This window comes from Hibiscus syriacus, unplaced genomic scaffold (assembly GCF_006381635.1).
Source record: "Hibiscus syriacus cultivar Baekdansim isolate YM2019G1 unplaced genomic scaffold, ASM638163v2 tig00112159_pilon, whole genome shotgun sequence".
NCBI classification, from domain to species: Eukaryota; Viridiplantae; Streptophyta; class Magnoliopsida; order Malvales; family Malvaceae; genus Hibiscus; species Hibiscus syriacus.
The window spans coordinates 2,400,509-2,422,453 of NW_024063263.1; the positions used below are offsets into that span (position 1 = coordinate 2,400,509).

At 31.2% G+C, this 21,945-nt stretch overlaps 1 protein-coding gene, 1 long non-coding RNA gene and 1 pseudogene across 3 annotated transcripts; all 3 read left to right on the forward strand.

The window, feature by feature from the left end:
• The first annotated feature begins 9,836 nt into the window (after positions 1–9,836).
• Positions 9,837–10,873, forward strand: LOC120175047 (CASP-like protein 1D1). The gene is made up of 3 exons (XM_039181756.1): positions 9,837–10,102; positions 10,423–10,540; positions 10,633–10,873. Exons 1-3 carry the CDS (start codon positions 9,852–9,854, stop codon positions 10,852–10,854), a joined length of 591 nt encoding a protein of 196 aa, XP_039037687.1. The 5' UTR covers positions 9,837–9,851; the 3' UTR covers positions 10,855–10,873.
• Positions 10,874–12,618: 1,745 nt separating this feature from the next.
• LOC120175118 lies at positions 12,619–15,804 on the forward strand. 2 transcript variants are annotated; one of them, XR_005521234.1, is made up of 4 exons: positions 12,619–12,814; positions 12,904–13,038; positions 14,563–14,809; positions 15,276–15,804. It is a non-coding gene; the product is annotated as an uncharacterized LOC120175118 (long non-coding RNA). The 2 variants fall into 2 exon arrangements; XR_005521235.1 differs by lacking the exon at positions 15,276–15,804 and adding an exon at positions 15,152–15,258.
• A 1,572-nt stretch (positions 15,805–17,376) lies between these two features.
• Positions 17,377–18,936, forward strand: LOC120175117 (annotated as a pseudogene).
• The last annotated feature ends 3,009 nt before the right edge of the window (positions 18,937–21,945 follow it).

Below are 21,945 nucleotides of genomic sequence, written 5' to 3' on the forward strand. Positions count from 1 at the left end.
GTTAAATAGTCAATGAAAATGATGTCGTTTAAAAAAAATAATTTTTTACTAAAACGACGTCGTTTTGCATCTATATAACAATCCATTTAAACGTCTTTAACTATTTAGCGACCGAGTGACAAAAAAACTCAATATATTAAGTTTAATGAAGAAATTGAAAAGATTTAAAGTATAGTGAGTGAAATAGAATAAAGAATAAATTTCAGTTAACAAATTTATAATTTACCCAAAATTTTAATGGAAACTTGAAAATATAAAAGGATTTAAATATATTATAGTCTACTTCTAGGCTAAGTCTATATCGACTATCTTAACTATTCACACTACGAATTTTTTTAATTAAATTTTAATTTTATACCTATTTTTATATATCATATATTAAAAAATTAAGAAAATAATCTCAATTACTTATTTTCACTTCTCAAACGATTTTAAAGATTATATTATACATAAATTGATCCTAATTCATATATATATATATATATATATATTATATATATATATATATATATATATTCTTTTGCTAATTTGTTTATTTTCTAAAAAATTATCCATGTTTAATATTAAACAAAATATTACAACAAGAAAACATTTTAAATATGAGATTCAAATAAATTATGAAAATATGATTAATTAAAGTTTAGTTCAGTTAATAAAATTTACAACAATAATGATTAAATAAATTATATATTAATTATTTTTGGTATTAAATCTTTTTTTTTTCTAAATATATGCGTGGAAACAAGTTCCACTTGGGAGATCTACGCGTTATCCGGAGTAGAGAGCACTAATTGGTTAACTCTGATAATGATTGGATGTTTTCTATCCCAAATGGTTAATAAATATTTGGATAAACTACGTAAATGGTCACTGATGTTTGAGTAAATTTTTGTTTTCATCATTGATGTCACAAATTGATCACTCAACGTTAACAGCCGTTACCGTGGGTAACGAAAAACTGACATGACGTGTTTATTGCTGATTTGGTACCGTTTGAGTACTATTTTGACCTACCCTTACATCTCCATCGCTTTGAAGAAACACGACGATGGGGTTCTTGACTTAGATAATTTCCGTGAAAATTCAATAAATTTATTAACATAATTCTATTTTTTATTAGTCCATTACAAACAGAAAAATAAAGATTTTGGTTCTCACTAAATGTTGTAGAAGATAAAATTATAGATTTATTCAGTTTGATCGAAGATCCCATTCATAACATTAACGAAAATCAAAAAAAATTCGAAAGTATTTTTTTAAGAGTTATTCTAAGAATCCAAATGGTACTGAATTCATTGAGTGGTTTTGGTAGTTGAAGATGTATCGTGTTTGAACAATTGCGTCTATAGGATGTAAATGTTATCAATCGGCATCGCAACAACAACAGAAAAACGACATAGACGTCGTCAGGGAGGTGATGATGATGGATCCAACAACAAAGGGGTAAATTGATGTTTTATCCTTGATCTATTTTAGGTTTACAAAAGATCCATGAATAGTAGTTTATCCCTGAAATAAAAGTGACCATTTGTGAAGTTTGCCAGTAAAATAACATGGGTTAACTACAATCTTAGTCCTTGAAGTCTCTAAAGTTTCCAAAATTGAAACTTTTAGAATTTAATGTCCAAAATAAAGAGAAGAAATAGTTAGTGATGAATGGTGTAATTTACCAATTTTAACAACATGAATTAAAAGAATCATTAGTCAATGACAGAAAATATTGGTAAAATGGCCACAATAAGTTTTTTTTTTTTCGAGTTGAAAGTTCACATTGATCCAAAAAATAGGATGGAGATCATATTGATTTTTTTTAGAAAGTTTAGGGACCTCGGGTGTCTTTTACTTTAAAAATATTATAACATCTACAGAGTAATAAAAACATCCAACGATAGAAGACCGACGGCAGATTGAAGAAGATAATAATGAAAATTGCAAAAGTGGATGTAATTTCCTTGCAAAAAAAACCATTTGGGGGACCAAATTAGAATTTCAAAATAAACGGAGGCTAATATTTATCGAATATTCTTTCCACAACTTAATTTCTTGGTAAATTCCATTTTGTAATGGAAAAAAGTGATTGGAGCTTCAGCAGGCGATCACATCTACTGCAAAAGAAGGGAGGCCTCTATGACCACCATAGTTTGCTTCTCCTCCTCCTCAAAATTTTTTTTATGATAAAAAATAACTTTTATTATTATATTAGATTTAATTTATCACTTTCGTCTCTATTATATTTTCACATTAATTTATCCTTAAATTTGTCCACTTGTATCATTTATATCCTATCCTACTTTTAAAACCCTAAACCCTAACCCTAAACCATAACCTCTAAACCTTAAACTCTAATTTAAAGTTTTAAGTTAGAGGTAGGACATCGAATGATGCAATTGTGCAACTTTAAGGACTAATTGATACGAAAATATAATATAGACAAAAAATAAAATGGTCTACTATTTGGACAAAAGTGATCATTAAGCCTTTTTTTTATTCATATATATATATATATATAGATATATATTATATATATATATATATATATAATATATAATATATATATATCTATATATATATATATAATTGGATAAAAATATAAATTGTTAAATTATGTATTTTTTCCTTCAACCTCATTTCTTATGTTAATTTCATTCGTTTATTTTACTTATCTAATAATCTTAGAAAAAAAATATAAAACTTACAAATTATACAGTAGGATGGATCCTATCTCTTTCTATATATGTTGCACTACATATAATATATTTTGTACTATTTAAAATTACTTAATGAGTAATATATTTTAAAAGATTGAATAAATAGATTTAAATTAAAATATAGATAAGAATGGTCAAAATAATGAACTAGATGAGTTTTGTCTCATCTGATTTTATAGTGTCGGATTTTTTTTAAAATTCTCTTACTTTTGATATAAAATATATTTACGAATAATTATTATAATGTTCTTCTATATATTTAATAATTATCATTATAATATCACTCTCTTTGCACATATTTCATATCTTCCTATCTTGTTTAAAAATAAGAATAAATATTTGTATCGAATTGTGTCCTATATAATTTAGGTGTTTTCAATTGAGTCCTCAGGGATCTATGTGGGTGACAATATGGTGATTCATCTTGCCGGAAAGACAAAGATGATTCAACCGTAAACATGCCAGGAATGCATAAACAAGGGGGTCATCAATGGCGAAATAGCCAAAATCTGCATCTATTGCTTCCTTGCTGGCAAAAAGCTTAAGGTCTATGAGTATGGCGTCTCCTATTTCAAACACAAATTCAAAATGGCCACCACACGAAGTCCTCGCCGCTGCCGCCCATCTGCTCGAACACGGTGGGTTTGGCAGCTACAACTGCGAGGGCTTCACCGTGCATTGCAAGACGGGCTTCGCCGAAAGTAAACAGATCATGGGCCATATTAAACGACTGACGTTTATATTTCCGGTTATTGATCGGTAGAATTAAAAATAATTGATAATTGAACATATCAATCGTGTCTATCTATCTTGCAGATCTACAAATAGTCATAATAATCTTATACCTAACCATTACTAAAGGTCACTATAAATTCTTTTGTTCTTGATCGAGAGAAGAATCTGGAATCATCTTCTTCATTAATTGCTCTTCTAACTCTAACACCAATCAATTATTGTTCTATCACTAATTGTGATTACCGTCCAAATCAAAAGGATGAATCTCTACACATGTTGTGGCCCTTTGTTTGCATCAATAAAATAGTCTTTAAACTTGTTAAAATATAGGTTAATTACGCATTAGTACCTATACTATCAATTTGATCCGTTTTACTACCTTAACTTTTTATTTTTTTCAAATCATCCTAACATTTAGTTTTGTGTTCATTTTAGTATCCGCCGTTAAAATTTATGTGTTTAGTACCTAAACTATCAGTTTTGGTCTTTTAGTACCTAAACTTTCAAAAAAATTTCAAAACTTAATGTTAAATTTTGAACGGGTACTAAATGAAACAAAAATTAAACTTTAGGTATGTTTTTTAAAAAAAATTGAAAGTTTAAGTACTAAAACGGATAAAAACTGATAATTTAAGTACTAAACACATAATTTACCCTAAAATTTATCACTTTTTATAACATATACTTCGATTAGGTTGAGGAAGAAGATGAGGTGGGGTTAAAGAAGAAGAAAAACCAATCAAAATGGTCTAGCTGTGGCAATCAACGATCCAACTCAACAGATAAAGGTCCAACTATGATTTTCGTTATGTCTACTAACGACTGTTAACGTTGAGTAACCATTTTATAACAAACAATAACATTAGAAACCGATTTGTGACTTTTCAAACATCATTGGTGAAAACAAACACTTACCAGAACATTAATGACTATTGGCGTAGTTTACACAAAATTTTAGAAGTTCTCTCTAACATGTACATATCCATTCATGTTCAAGTACAATTGCTTTTGGTTTAGGGGTTATGAAAAAAATACATGTAGCCTAGTTTAGCTATTAACTTATTGTGTGTGTATATATATATATATTACATATAACGATGAATAAATAATCTTAAAATAACAAGAAAGATAAGAGTACACAAATTTACATGAAAAATTTAAAAAGAAAAAAAATATAAAAAATCACTCTAATCTATGATAAATTATAGAGTAAACTACACGTTTGAGAACTGAACTTTTTTTACTATCATATTTTACTCATCATACTTTTAATTTTTTCAATTTATTCATTAAAATTCATAGATTGAATCTTTTTAGTCACTTTGTCATTAGATAATTAACGACGTTATGACCTGTAATTTACCTAAATTAGAAAATAATTACAAAGAGTGCATATTTAATATTATTAATATCAAGAACTTTCACGTCTACTATAAAAATATTATTAATATCAAGAACATTCACGTCTATTATAAATCTTTATTTTTTTTCTTTTAATTTATTTGTTAACCAAATAAGTCATATTTAAAATATAATTTTATGGTAATGTTCTTGATATTAATAATATTTGCTGAACAAATAAATTAAAAAAGAGATAATATCAAATTTAACTTTTAAAAAAATAAAAATATGTATAATATTATAATTATCTCTTTTTATACTCCTGGATTCCCTAAACCCTCTTCAAATAAGTAAAATAAAAATACAACAAAGCTTAAAAAGAAGAAAAAATATTTTAATAAGAATAATATGTTTTTGAATAAAAATGATTAGTTGAAGTTTTATTATAAGGCCCAATGAAGCTGATTGGCGGGATCCTTTATAGGTGCACAGTCGATTGACCTTGATCTTCTGAGAAGAGTTCGAGTGAGATCGTGTCTACCGGGACCCGAAAGATTGTGAACCATGCCTGAGTGGGGCGAAGTCAGAGGAAATTCTGGTGGAGGCTCGTAGCGATACTGACGTATAAATCGTTCTTTTGACTTGAGTATAGGGGCGAAAGACTAATCGAACCGTCTAGTAGCTGGTTTCCTCCGAAGTTTCGTTCAAGATAGCAGGAGTCCTTAAGGAATTCTATCAGGTAAAGCCAGTGATTAATGATTACAGGACATTGGGGGCGCAACGCCCTCCTCGAAGATATTATTATTATTTATTAACTAAAATTTTACATGTATTACTTACTTTAACATAATACCCATAAAGGATTAAGATACTTATCATATCACTTTCAAGAAGATAAAATAAATAGATTGAAATTTCAAGCTTTCTCTTGTACTGCAATCATCAATAAAAATAAATAAAAAATATATTAAATAAAATATAATTAAAATAAACCCATTGACTTTCTAAATTTCAACAACTTACATGAGACTTGGTCTGTTGGTCTTATCAAAAGATCAAAATTATGATTGCATTGAGAAACATATGATTTTTAATTCAAATGATTATGACCCAAAATATTGTTCACACAGATGATGCAGCTTGGTATCACGTAAGTAATGTCTCAGGTTCGAGTCTCTGTCTATGCAAAATATTCCCGCTGAGAGACTCTGTCACCGAAATCATATGTGCGACCCAGATTGATCCAGATTAATCAGCATGAAACCTTAAAATTGGTGGGCAACCCCAAAAATATACTTATTTGAACATTTTAATTTTCTTTTGAAATTTTATGTACTTAATTTAATAATAAGTTAATCTAGATTATAAATTATTATAATTTACATATTTAATTCACGAACCAATGTATATAGAAATCTATGCTAGGAGACTCATCTATCAAAATCAAGTGTGCGACTCAGATCGATCCAAATTAATCATGACGAAACCCTAGAACTGTAGTGGAAAAAACAAACTAATAGTTATCTAAGATTTTAAAAAATCTCGACTTGAAATAATAATACAATTACCCTTTAAATTTAGCTTCATATTTTACTAAAAAATGAGATTTTTTTTATATTTATCTTCAATCAGATTTCGACTTTAGAAACCGAATAAGATGAATCCTCTTTAAATACAGGTCGAATCTAGCTTTGGACGAATGAGATATATTTTTTGAGTCAAATAAAACTTCTTTAATCACGAATCAGGTGATGTTTCAGGTTAATAAAATATACTTCTTGAATCACATCAAATCGGTCGAAACTCGATTAATTTAACCTATGATTAATCTGAATTGACATTGTTGTCATAATAAATTTAAATCAGTTTATAAAAATGGTTTCATGAATGAACGCAATCTCAGTCGTGCAAACTAACTTTTCCATGCTATCAAGTCAAAGTTTGACGATAGGCAGCAGCCAATTTGCAATGGCGAAGAATTAGACAAATATGAACAAATTTAATATTCACAAATTCTGGATATTATATTCCTTTTGATCTTTTTCCCCAATCATGTATTAATTTATAGGATAAATTATATATTTAGTATATAATATGTTAATTTTGACCCGTTTTAGTATCTAAACTTTCAATTTTTTCAAAATCGTGTCTAACATTGAGTTTTTGTTTCATTTCAATACCTAGTCGAAAACATAATGGTAGTTTTTTTTGGGTAAATTATATAATTCATTACTCAACTATCTTCTCACCCTTATTTTGGTACTTATTGGCTTTATCGATCAACCGAATAACCAAGAGGGGTGAATTGACCTTAAAAAACTTTGTGGTGGAAGTTACCAAAAATTAAATTTTTGCACAAGGAATTTAGAGTGATTCGACTTTCTAAACCAAAGTCTACATCCACTATCTTAGCATCCACACTAAGTTTTCTCAATCCTATAGATTTGCAAACCTTAAGGACAAGGTGTAACCTTACATACACTTTAAGGTTTATGCCCTAAAACTTGAATACACACCCTCCCAAAGAGTAATTACAAATTTAGCAAAATGAAGAAAACCTCACAGGCAAATATGTTTGTACAAATTAAGCACTCACCAAAAAATCACACTTGAGCAAATTAACAATATAGCTCACAAGTGTGTTACAAAGAATTTGATAATATTTTCTCTAAAACTCTATTGATGTTGGTTTGATTTGCAATTGACTTTCTTGTTATTATCCATTTGAGTCTTGGTCCCTTTTATGTCTTCTAACATCAATTTAGCCGTTTGGAGTCGTTGGGATTGCTTAGAGTCGTTGGAATCATTAATTTTGAGCATTTAATGCTCACATGCACATTTGGTATCAATATCGGGATGCTGGTATCGAGACTGAGCATCCTAACAGTTAAATTTATAGTCGTTGAACCATTGGTATTGATACTGTTTAAATGAGTATCGATACTCAACCATCGGTCTCGTTACTAGGACAATGGTCTCGAGATGAAAAGCCTTCTGAGATTTGGTATCGAGACTATCTAGTCTCGAGACTAGGAGGGGTTTTGGCTAAAATATAAGTGTTTTGAGTTTTAAAACAAACTTACAATTTGTGAAATTACTTAAGAACACTTAAATCATTTATGACAATTATTTATAAAATTGTGAAATGCAAATTTTAACAACTTAAATCATTTAAAAATCCATGTTATATCAAAATCAAAAGTTGGTTTAACAGTACTAAAGTTTAAAAAATTTTAATTTAACTACTCAACTTTCAAATTGTTCCTATTTAATCACTCTAATTTATTTTATTAATAACTTTTGTGACATGGCATCTTTTTATTTATTTATATGATTAAAAATAAAATTTGAAAGTTAGAGTGATTAAATTAGGAGTGATTTGAAAGTTAAGTAATTACATTGAAAAAAATAAACTTTAGTAACCAAAATAAGAGTGAGAAGATAGTTGAGTGATCAATGATGCAATTTACCTATAAAAAAGGTGCCAATGGAAATCACTCATAAAATTTTTAAGTGGGACTAAAACGAAACAAAAACTAAAATTTATGTATGATTTGAAAAAGTAAAGTTTAAATACTAAATGGAAACAATTAATAGTTTAACTTATAAATACGTAATTTACCTAATTTATAAAATTATAACAATAAATTATTTTTATGAATAATTGTGTATCATTAAAACTAATTATTATTATTTCCAAAAAATAATAATAATTTTTTTAAATTTTGAGGTTTCGATTAAATTATTTGGACAATATAACTATGTCTATCTTTAAAAATTTTGTTAATTAAAAAAATACTTTTATAATTGAATTTAAAATAAAAGTTATAATAACTATGCACCCGAGACTATTGAACTTTAAATAGTGTATTGTTTATTTTATTAAACTTTCAATTTCTTTAACTGTAGCACTAAAATTTAATTTTAACTTTAATTATATCACTGAGTCGTTAAATTTTAAAGGCTCGATGACGTAGACGGACCTTTCTGCCACTATAATGATATGAACAAAATTATAAAATAATATCGTTTTGGTGCGGCTATCGGTATCCAAAACAAAGTCATTTTAGATATTAAACTTTAGGGTGTATCGAATTTACCGTTAAACTTGAAAAATGTTTAGTTTTTGACACTAAACTTTTTCGATGGCCATTGTCAACCATTCGCCGCCCAATACCAATCGTCTTTCATAATTAGACAAGTATCAAAATATCTGCATTTTACTTATTTTTCTTCTCGTAAGATTGGTTTTCCATGAAATATACTTAAAAGTGACAAGAATCCATTTAGTTTCAACATGCTAATAATTTGATCTCCTCTAGTGGTCATTCGATGAGACTAGTTTTAATGTAGTTTATCTTCTCGAAATAATATTTCTCACCGTTCGGATTTCCAGACAAACAATTTAGTACCTAAAATGATTTGGTTTTATGTATCAATAACCGCATCATCACACCATTAGAATTTTAACAACTTACGGGCATAATTAAAATCAAAACTAAAATTTAATATTATAATTATAAAAATTAAAAGTTCAATAATATGAATAAGGGTAAATCACACCAGACACCATCGAACTTTAAGATGTTGTATCTTTTATACCATTAAACTTTTAATTTTATCAATTATAATATTGAACTTTGATTTTTCGTTTTAATTATATCACTGGACTGTTAAATCACTAACTGTCGGATCAAAACGATATTATTTTGACAAATATTTATATTTGTAACCGTGAATCACATCGACAGTCATTAGCCATGTCACCGTTCCACTAAAGATTGATGTGTGACTTATTTACTCTAGAAGTTATTACTGAATAATACTTAAAGTTAGGCAAATGCAGACAAATACAATGACATAACAACGTTGAATAAATTAATCATCCACTACGCATTTGCAGTGAGAAAACGAAGGAAAATCCAGCCAAACAGCTAACATGCTGTTCAAATATTCAACCCTCCAAATCATAAATCAATTCTGATTTGCGTGCAGGCAATTCCAACCATTTTCATCTGTTTTCGTATCCCCTCACTCCATTTGCCGTCTTTCTGGCAAGTTAGAGCGATGGAATCCACAGATAAACACACCACCGCCTCCACTCCGGCATCCGAAGCGGCGCCTCTGCAGCCGCCGGCGGAGGCCTCCAAGTATTCTGCTCTCGACGTTGTGCTTAGGGTGTTGTTGTTTGCCGCCTCCGTGAGTGCTGTGGTGGTGATGGTTACCAGCAAGCAATCGGAGATGGTTCCGGTGCCAGGCTTTCCGCCTAATATTAGGGTGCCTTTCTCAGCCAAGTTCAACCATTCACCTGCCTTCATGTAAGTCTAATTTATGTCGACCTGAATGATCACCGAATATTTGATTAAATCGAGTTGAGTTAATAAACATATCTAAAGTTTAGTTAAGAAACATATCTAAAGTTTAGTTTTTGTTTCATTTTAGTATTTTATCGTTAAAAATTTAACGTATTTAGTACGTAAATTATTAATTTTGATATGTTTTAGTACTTAAACTTTTATTTTTTTCAAAACTTAACATTAAGTACTAAAATGAAAAAAAAAACAAAATATTAAGTATGATTTTAATTATAACAATAATATTAGGTTACTCATGTTGAATAATAATAATATTTGTGCAGATACTTTGTAGCAGCATTATCGCTAACGGGCTTATACAGCATTATTACAACTCTGGCATCTATTTCGGCCTCTCGCAAGGCCAAATCCATCTTGCTCCTCTTTGCATTATTGGATGTGGTAAGCTCACAGAGGTTGAATTAATCGAGTTTGAAAAAGTTGATCGAATTAACTCGGTTTGACATGTTTCCGATTCTAATCATACGATGCAGGTGTTTGTGGGGATCGTTGCCTCAGCCACGGGCGCGGCCGGAGGCGTAGCCTACATCGGATTAAGAGGTAACAACCACGTCCGGTGGAACAAGATCTGCAACACTTTCGACACGTTCTGTCGGCACATTGGAAGCGCGGTCGCGCTCTCGTTGTTCGCCGCCATCTTGCTGGTGTTTCTCAGCATGATCTCCACCTTCACACTTTACAGAAAGATTCGTTAACTTTCACTGTGTCTGAATTTCGACAATGTTAGAGAATGTTGGTTTTCACTCTGTGTGTGTGTTCATCTTTTGAGCTGCGTAGGAAATGTTTTGTTGGTAAACGAATGTCTTAATTTCTGTTTTTTTTTTTTTTGTAATTTTTATTTTTATTTGTAGTATGACTTCTTTTTATGTTTTCTATTTTAAAGAATATCCAACTATTTTATTTAAATATCATTATATATAGCGACGTTATTTATTTACAAATGCCATTAACTTTTGCGGCGTTAGTTTTACCGACGTTTTTTGTGGTGCTTATTTTTGTTTGCCAAAAAAAATATATAGTGGCGTTTTACCAATAAACGCCACTATAGATGGACCTATTGCGATGTTTTTTCAAAAAAACGTCACTATTATTGTGGCTTTATTGATAAAACGCCATTATAGATGAATCTATTGCGGCGTTTGTCAAGAAAACGCCACTATTGTTGCCCCAAATCGAATATATCTAGAAAATAAGGGCCCCTTTATACGAATTTGTACAGGACCCCCGAAAACCCTACCACGGCCCTGGGAGGAGAGAGGAGTTTTGTGCAGTGTCTTCCATGCTTGGTGGAGGGATACAGTGGTTGGTGGTCTCTAGTGATTGCAGGGGTTAGCTTTGCACTGATGTCTTGGGTGTGGCTGTATAGTTTCTGCTTTCCGGTGATGGTGGCAGTTCGTGGTCCGAGATGGGTGTTGCCTCTGTTTGGTCTAAGTCAGGCTGGTGAGTTGACTGCGTTTGACCGGGTACCTGGTTTGTGCGGACGTTGGTGCGTGGGTCATTTTGTTTTTGGTTTGTATTTGGTCCGAATGGCTGGTTCGTGCTAAAGTAGCTATGGTTTTGGTCCGTTCTTGGCGTGGCTCAACTGAAGTGTTCGACAGTGTGTTACATGGTGCACTCTTTTTCCTTTGTTTAAGATTAGGAAGGTATAAATAAATATTTATTTTTATCTTATCTCTCTTTTTATACATTTTTAATTAAATATTGTTTTTTTCTAAAAATTAATTTTAAAATTTAATTTATTATTTAAGTTTTTAATGTCCAATTAGATACTTGAACTTGACATATCAATACAAACTAATATATGAATTTAACCTTTTATTACATGTCAATACTTATGGTCAATAACTAATTTGAATCCTTTTAAACTAAAGAAGTCAATTTTAACTATCTAATTAGACAAAAAAAAAAGACATTTTAGGTATCAAATTAAACTATCTAATTGCTGAAGCGAAAATTGAACTTTAAAACCAAATCTAGATACCAAAATATTTTATTTTTACAAAAATCGGGTTCAGATCGGATTGAGTTTTTTAGAAAATATGTTCGGGTCGGGTCAGGTTCGAATTTAAGGTGAAAAAATTCTATAACCTGAAAAGAAATGTCAATTTACCTTATATATTTAGAGATTATTACAATAATAATCTTATATATATATTCAGTTAAATCTATATTTTTATTGAATAAAAAATATTTTTAAATATATTTATTTCAAGTCGGATTGAATCAAGTTTGGATCGGGTGAAGTTACCCCTAATCTCGAATCAGATTTCAAGTAGAATATATATAATTTAAGGTCAGATCGGATTAACCAAAAATTCCCTGCTCATCTCTTAGTAACCCTATGATGCTGACCCAAAAAGCCCAATGGGTCGAGGGAAGATCCAGCAGCTAAAACGACGCAGTTTCTGACTTTAAATCAGAACCTTCCACCTGTAAACTCACAAGCCACATATCCAAAAACAGACAGCCAAACTCCCCACGTTGCAATAAACCGACATCAACCCGAGCTTCTGATCTCCAAAAATTTCAGACAAAACCCCAAATCTCCACTTCAAAAATCCAGTAATTAGCAAAAGAATAGAAACCATCAATCAATCAGGCTACTCATACAGCGCACTCCCAAACGACGTAGCTCTCAAAATCGCTTCACTTGAGGTTTGCTTGCTCTCATTTCACTCTCCTCTTTTTTTTGTTTTTCTTTTCTTTCTGGGTATTGTTTGATTGTCGGGTATTCGGGTTTTTAGGTACCGGATCTTTCCTCCTTGAGCTGCTGCTCTCGGGTTTGGCGAGAGATACGCGGGTCGGATTGTTTATGGGAATCACTCGTCAGAGAAAGATGGAGTCTTTTGTATGGAACTGTGAAAGACCCAAACTTCAAGGTTGTGCTTTTTGTTTGCTTTAATTTTTATGAGTGAATATCGATATCGACTGACAATATATAATTTTATGCTCTATCAGTGAATAAGATGATCACTCGCTTTGTTAGAATAGATTTAGTGATACGAAATTGTTTATCAGTGAAATACCGATATCGACTGTCGGTATATGATTTTATGCATCATCGGTGAACGAGATGATCACGCTCTCTATTAGAATAGATTTAGCGATATGTAATTGTTTATGAGTGAAATATCGATACGGACTGGCTGTATATAATTTATGCATCATCAGTGAATAAGATGATCACACACGCTATTAGAATTGATTTAGTGATACGTAATTTTTCACGAGTGAAATATCGATATGGACTGACATTATATAAGTTTATGCACTATCAGCGAACAAGATGATCATGCGTGTTATTAGAATGGATTTAGTGATGCATAATTATTTACGAGTGAAATACCGATATGGACTAACTGTATATAATTTTATGCCCCATCAGTGAACAAGATGATCACCCGCTTTTATTAGAAACTTAGAATAGATATAGTGATAAGTAACTGTTTGGTTCACCGATAGTGTATAGAAATTTACGCATCAAATATAAATCCGAGTGAAATATATGGCGTATTGATCATGAAATAGTTGGTTATGGCCAATTTTCTTTTTTTTCTCGTATGTCGATTGATTTGGGTTAATTTTATGCTCTTTCAGTGAACAAGATGATCACTGGCGTTATTAGAATAGATTTAGTGGTAGGTAGTTGTTTATGAGTGAAATATCGATCTGGACTGATGGCATATAATGTAATGCACTATCAGTGAACAAGATGATCACTGGCGTTATTAGAATAGATTTAGTGATAGGTAGTTGTTTATGAGTGAAATATTGATATGGACTGATGGTATATAATGTTATGCACTATCAGTGAACAAGATGATCCTACACGTTATTAGAATAGATTTATTGATACCAAATTGTTTGGTTCACCAGTAGTGTATAGAGAGAGATACGCATCAAACATAAATCCGAGTGAAATATATGATGTATTGATCTTGGAATAATTGGTTATAGCCAATTTTTTGTTTGTTGTATGATTGATTTGGGTTAATTGCTTTTGTTTCATTGTTCTTTGAAGTGGAATACGTAACTTCAAAACATGTAATTGAGTCCTCAAAGTACTTGTACTGTATAGATTAGGTCTTCCAGCCAATTGATACATATTTAAGTTTTGATCATATGCTTCAAGTATGATCTGTGTTAGATACAAGCTAGCATATAATGTCCAAGATGGCGACTAGGCTGATTGAAGGACCTTATTGACGAAATATTGATACCATGAGGATTTGATTAAAATGTTTTGAAATTCATGATCGATTTACAATCCTAAATTGTTGAGGGTAAGAAAGTGATTTTTCCTTCTTCTTCTTTTCCCTCTTACCAAACATGTTAGTTCTGTATATTAATAGGTAACTCAATTCCTTAGTATTGATTTGAAATTTGTGAAATTTTGATGATAGGATTGGCGGGGACTCTACATAAAGCAGCATGAAGAGAAGAAGGCTCAGGTGTCATCCGTTGTTAACGTGTGTAACATTGCTCACAATCCGAGTCGCATGAGATTCTTGACTATTTGCAAGCGATTGATGCCTGAAAACGATGCAGTTTGGATTCAAAGATGTTCAAATGCTGCTCTTGAGACCAAAGCTGAATGTTCTGCTTACCTTGATAGGACTACATTACTGCCTTAACATCCTTAAAGTGCCGGTAACTTTTCCCATTTATTTTGTTTCGTTGAGATAGTGTTTTTGCCGAAACCTTTAATTGTTAAAACCGAGAACAATGTGTTATAGTGAAATCTTTGACTTAAGTTATTAATTGATAGTTTATCAGAATCTTTGGCTTAAGTATATTGAAGACTGGTTCTAATAGCTTTGAAGAATTAAATCCTTCGATAACTAGTGGATAAGAAACTTCTTTTATTCGACGACGATAAGACGAGATTAAATGATTAATGTAGTTGGTATGGATCGAAAAGCTAAACCGATCTGCTATTTCTTAGGTGGTGATCTTCTGTATAGATTTTAACTACATTTTTCATGTGTTCAGCCTTGCTTATTACGCCTCTGCTGCCGGGCACCTGTATATGCAAAGACCTTAGAAAATTTTGTACACCCATGTTGGATACGCATCCATTTTACTCGGCTCCGATTTTAACACCATAAGTTTACAGGCTTTCGTATCTTGGAAGCACTTCGGAACAGTAAGATAGCTGAATGTCAGTTTGTGTCCAATGTGGAAGCCCGGGAGATGGTTCTACGGCTTCCGCATCCGAAACGATTCTCATTCCCGTTGTGTCTCTCTTGAAGATCTTGCAATGGCAAAAGACGAGAGGTGCTGGCAGTCCCTCGAACCAGAAACTCTCACGAGCTTTTGACAGCAGTTCAGATATCCGTTGTTAATTATTCCACAAGCAATCTCCAGTCTAGCCAAAACTCAACATGACTGTGATTTTGGGCAGCGGGACAACTTTCAGGTGATGTACATATAGTGTTCATTTCATAACATTTTATATCTTACGGGACTCGAGTTCGAGTACATCCGATACAGATATGCCGTTGACGAAGGTTTCTTTAGTATTTGCAAGTTTTCTGTTATTTTTGAGGATCTTTAGAGGGTCGTCTCTCGATTCTTAGGATACGAATACTTAAATAAAATTTTCTAGAATCTATGATATGCAAGCAAAGCTGAAAATTACCACAGATAGAGAATACTGCAAACATGCACAAACAGTAGATTGAATCCAAACCGAAAATTTTCCCCGAAAAGTTGGTAGATTCTTACGAATGATATATCTATCTTCATTTTTCTGAATCGAAGCATTCATCGGCAACGGTAGACGGCATAAACAGTTGGTCGTGGCCGAGGGTTGCAGAGGGCCATCAACAAAATCGCGATGATCAGAACAATGAGAACTCCGGTGAGATTTAAGCCATCATCTGATTCTTCCGTGCAACAACGTTTTCCCATTGTCAATATGCTTCTTCCTCTCGGCTCAGATGTTTTTCCTTTGTTCATATATATAAGTCAACTTGGAACGTCAATGGTTTTATTTGGTGAACATTGGTATGCAGATTTCTAGTATCTACTCTTAACAATGGTTGACTTTTAAAATCAATAAAAATATGTGTATAGTTTTTTGTTTTATAAAATCTAAAGTGAATATAAGGTATTATTTGTTTAAAGATTCATAATCCTTTGATAATGAACGTTTATACTTTCGTATATGTGATGTTCGAACTCGAAACTTCTTAAAATAATAACAAATTCATTATTTATTAAGATCGTTTGATTCATGCACGTATCTAATGTTCTGTTATATTAGAAGATCTATTAATTAAAAGTTTTTTTCCTCTTTTTGTTCATAATTTTCCCATCAATTTCTAGTTAATAGTATGTGTTTATTTTCTATTTTTTTTTCTATTTGCAATGGATTACTCATTATTATCTCTCATAATTTGTAATATTTATTTTGTTGATTCAAAATTTTACATATATAATAAATACAATCCTATTAATAAATTGAATTATCAAAATATTATTTATTAAAGGAAAATAAATTTCAAATTTTTTATTAGTTTTTTATGGTTTAAAGGTTAGTTTTGCCCTGTAGTAGACTTAATTTATTATTTTCGTCCTTATCGTATTTTCGCATCAATTTAATCATCAAATTTGTTTAATTCATCATCCTAAATTTTAAGTTTAAACCCCAATCTACATCTAACTTAAAATCTTAAATCATAAACCTTAAAATTTAAACCTAATTGTTAAACCCTAAATCTCAAACAAACCCTAAATTTTAATTTAAAACCTTAAACAATAATAAATATTTTAAATATTGATGTAACTAAACAATTTCGAAGATTAAATTGATATGCAAATATGATAAGAGTGAAAATGATAAAATAAGTATACTATAGGGATAAAAGTAGCCCTTAAGTATTTTTTATTTTATTTAAATTATAAATTTAATCATTAATCTTAAATATAATTATTTTTTTTAAATTTAATTATTATTTTAAAAAATTAAAATTTGACCATAACAATAATGATTAAATACATTATATCAAATTTTATTATTAATTTATATATTTATAAGTTGTATGTTTCATAATATTATCGAAAACCAAATTAGTACAGTAGTTAAATAAATGATTATTATTTTTAAATAAATAATTATTATTTTTAAATATTTCGGATTCGAACGTAAATATGAAATTGCCAAATAAATCTCAAAACTCCACCACTATAAATCAAACAAAAACAATAGAGATGGTCTCATTCTTAGTGATCTCCGCCTTCTTCCTCTCTTTCCTTTGATTCCATCGACCTAAACCCCGCTTTCAATGGCTTCTTCAACTGGATTTTCATTGAAATTCTCCCCTCTTTCATCTTCCTTCAAGCAAAACCAGGTTTTTTCTTCATTTTTTGGGTGTTTTTTAAGTTGGATTTGGCTAGAAATGTCGATTCCTTTGATGGGTTTGTTTTAGATTTTGTTTTTAAACTTTGTTATGGGTTTTAGATTCGATTGTGAAATTTGAATATTTTAATGAAATTTTTTCAATTTATTCAATTCGAAGTTCAGATGAAGATCAACTTCCTTCTTTACTTGAGCAAATGAGCTTAATCGGGAGAGCTCGAGTTTCTAAATTGAAATTCATTTGAGTTCGAGCTTTTGAGTTTATGAAATTACTAATTTATTCAAGTCTAATCGAGTTTTCTTTAAAAAAAGTGGAGTTTCGCTCACTCATACATCCTAATACTCTGCAAGAGGTTTCCATTGATTTTAACCAATTCTAATTCCTTTCTTCGCAGGTTCTTCTTCGAGGGGTCTGTAATGTCAACTCAGTTAGCCTCCGGTCTCGCGGAATGCTGCCCGGATCGTTGCGCCTACGTGTTTCATGCACGGTAAGGTTTTCTTTTTCTTTTGCCTGCTCAGTTTTTGCCTCGGTTTGTGGATCGGCGTCTGTGAATATAGCCGATTAGCGGTTCGAGTTCGAATAAGATAGCCGACTAGCCTTATCATTGATAGGACCATTAGCCATGGCTGTTTTCTTGGAAAATTTATCAAACTAAAGAGATTCGATTTACCTTGCCTATAGTATCCATATCCGACACTTGTTCTTCACATAGTTGAATACATGTATGGGAGTTTAATACGTGCATCTAACATTCACCTTCGAGTACGGGTAACATAGTGCATACTTCATTGATTCCATTCCGATGATGAAGCCTTTACATGCATTTCTCGATTAAAATCGATGTGCTTAACCCTTACGGGGATGTTGATACGCTTCAGGCTAAACCCGAAACTGTGGACAAAGTTTGTAGCATAGTGAGAAGCAACTGGCACTGCCCAAGGATTCTGCAGTCACCGAGAGTCAAAGTTCACTGCACTTGGAGCCGATTCTCTTGATACGGTAACCGACATCTACCCCATGGACCGATCTGTTCCAATTGCATTACAATAACACTCGATGGTATTTATGTGTTCTTGTTATTCAGGTCGAGATTGTGATGGGACTCGAGGAGGAGTTCGGAATCAGTGTGGAAGAAGAAAGTGCCCAGCATATCCTCACCGTTCAAGATGCAGCGGATCTGATCGAGAAGCTCGTGGAGCATAAATCCACTTGAAATGTTGTGGTGGAATCATCGGATCGATCGGTAGACCCGATGTTTTCGTAATGTTAGGTTGTTTTTGTTGCCCATGGGACATTCGAACCAACATGAAAGTTTGGTTGTTCATCGTTGTGGTTATAGTTTATGTAGGAACTCAGATGTCTCATTCCATGGTGTCATGAGGCATTTGTTTTATGACAAAAACATTCATTGAACTCTCAATCAGTTATTTTTTTAACCTTAAACTTGAATCAAACTCGATCTCACCTTTCGGAAAAATCCGATCCAAATTGATGTGGACTCAAATTTTCCAAATAAAACAATGACTAAAATAGTAAATATACAAATTTAGAATGACTCGAACTCGAAATAATTTAATCTAAATATCAAATTTGAAATAACTCGAAATGACATAATCCCTAATATTAATTAAAAAGTTTAAATAACTTAACTCGAAATTAAAATAATTTAATTGATAAAATTCGAATTGAAAAAGTGGTAAATCTCACACAATGACCAACGAACATGTGATGGATTCTTCAACATTAAACGCCAAAATTGTTGTCGTTTCGTGTGTCTCACGCGACACACCGCTGCGGTGCACGGAACTGTATGTCACCAGGCTGTCGAGCAAAGAAAACCCAGGCAAAAAAAAAAAAAACCCCGCGTTAAATTAAGCAATAAGCTGCCACAACTAAAAACGCCGTCAGCCGGGAAGACCCAAATGAGACTCTAGAAGACGTGGAGGAAAAACTGGCAGTGGAAGCGCAGAGGCGGGAGCGGCGGCGGAAGACTTAAGTCACAGAGTTACGGGGACATGGGTGGAAGGAACGGTGGTGGGCAAGGAGGAATGAGTCGTAGCTGGTGAGTCTCCACCGGGAGACGGTAAAAGGGGAATAATGTCAGGCGATAAAGGAGGATCCGCCGCCACACAAGTTGCCTGTGAGCCAAAAGACGGCGGAGGCTGGACGGCCGCCATGAAAAAGATGATGATAATTGAGAAACAAAAAGGAAGGCATTTTGTAATTTGTAAATGATAAACGAATCAATGTTTTAACAATTGGAGAGTTTTCTCTGAAGTCCAAACATCACCTTAAGGCTTAAAAAAAGGGAAATAAAGGGGTGTGATTTTAGGTAGTATTAATTCGATTTTGATTTATTTTTAGGATAAAATATTTAATTTTTTATTAAGTTAGATAATTATAAAGTAGTATATGTTCTACGTACTTTTAATCATTTAACAATAAATGTTCAATCAATTTACTAACAAATAAGTATTTAAAATATATTTTTTATTTAAGTACCTAAAATATTTTTTGGGTCAAAATTAATACTTAAAGTTACATTTTTAGTTAAAATAGAAACCTAAAGTATTCTATGTCAAAAATAGTTTAGGTACTTATATGAAAATTGAATACTTTAAGTACCTATTTTGATTGGAAAGATAATTTTAGATATTATTTTGACTAAAAAATACTTAAAGGTTTTTAAATAAAAAGATGATACCCTTTAAATACTTATTTGTTATATAAACCCTTTTTTTATTTAAAATAATTTTTTTTGATAAATTTATCATAAATACATGCTCGAAACCTCAACAGATAACAATAATTACTGAGTTAATTTAATTTATATTTATTAAAAAATAGATTTAAATTAACTATTGCATAGAAACATTTTAAAAAATTAATGAACTCTACAAACTCAAGTAGGAGAATTCGAGTTCTTATACTTAAAAATAAAAATAAAAAACAAATTCAATTCAATTCAATTCAATTAATATGAAAATAAGGTGAACAAAGTTTTTTTTTTAAAAATACAATTATGAAGGATTTATGGGACAATTTCCACGTGGTAAATCATAATTGGCTGGTGATGAGAAAATACAGGTTGGCAATGGAAGGGAAAGGGAAAAGAAGAAGAACAAGATGGTAAACTTTTGCTGTGACTGATATGGTTGTTAGCTGGTTATGATTGCTTTGCGATCCGTTAATCAGGTCGAAAAAAAAATGTTGTAATTTAAATTTTTTTTTATTAATATAAATAATTGCACCACGATAAATTTAAAGATAACTTTTAATTATTTGATATTATATATTTATACTCTGTATGAATAAATTTATCTCAGTGGTTAAATGAATCATTATTGTTCGTAGAGGTCATGAATTTAAACACCAGCAACAGGGTGACAGAGCGTTCGTTGTTCAAATTCTTAAATTAGTCATATTGTAATTGAGCTTCTAATAATTTTAAGAGTAAACCACATTAAATACCATCAAACTTTAGGTATTGTATCATTTCTACCATCGACGGCCATTGTGTGAAACTGACGAGCTCTATAAATCATAATAAATAATTGAAATTAGTCGTGTTGATATAAAGAGTTCCATACAATTTTCACTCTGCTCGCATGATGAATTTTATTTTTAAATATATTTTATAAAACTTATCGTGTAGACATGACAAATTCTACTTGAATTGCTACAAATAACTTACTTTCTAAAATAAATTTTTAACACTTGCATTTTATAATTTTTTTCCCACCCCAATATTCTGAAGTTTTATTGGGATAAAAAAGTAAACTAATACTCCTTTCATCTTATCATTATTGACCCATACTAATTGAACGAGGTAATTCAATTACAGTCAAGTCGTATAAGATAAGAAAATGATAAATGATCCTAAAAATATTATCTATAGATTTAACATATTTACTTGATAAAAGTAAAAGATTGAGAGTATAAGGGTAAAAAGTGTAAGGTTGATTTTTTCAAGATAAATTATACAAATAATATAATTAGGGATTTAAGAAGTGTGGAAGCAGATTAGAAGGAGGCAATAGAAGGTCAGTCGAACTAGTATCATTTGGTTTTCACTTTCTATTCCAAGGAACACTACTATTTCTTAATAATGTAATTTTTTCAATATATTTTTAATAATATAATTTTAAAAAATTTAAAATTATAATATAACATTTTTTCGAGTAGCTCGCGAGCTTTTCGAGTTGAGTATTAAGTAGCTCGCTCTAGCTCTTTAAGAATTTGAGTCGAGTTCGAGCTCGAGTCTGAGTCGAGTTCATTCGATTTGAATGTTGATCGAACTTTAACCGAGTCAATCTCGAGTAGCTCATCATCTGTTTCGTCTCATTTACAGCCATACTCAGGGGTAAGACCTTATCGGTTTTGCTTAGGATCGCTTAGGGTGCTTACATTAGCTGTATTTGG

Excerpts from the sequence above, each read along its gene's own strand:
- LOC120175047 (XM_039181756.1), top strand. The coding sequence starts at position 9,852 with ATGGAATCCACAGATAAACACACCACCGCCTCCACTCCGGCATCCGAA. Across the intron at positions 10,103-10,422 it reads AACCATTCACCTGCCTTCAT|ATACTTTGTAGCAGCATTAT; the intron begins GTAAGTCTAATT and ends ATATTTGTGCAG. Across the intron at positions 10,541-10,632 it reads TCTTTGCATTATTGGATGTG|GTGTTTGTGGGGATCGTTGC; the intron begins GTAAGCTCACAG and ends CATACGATGCAG.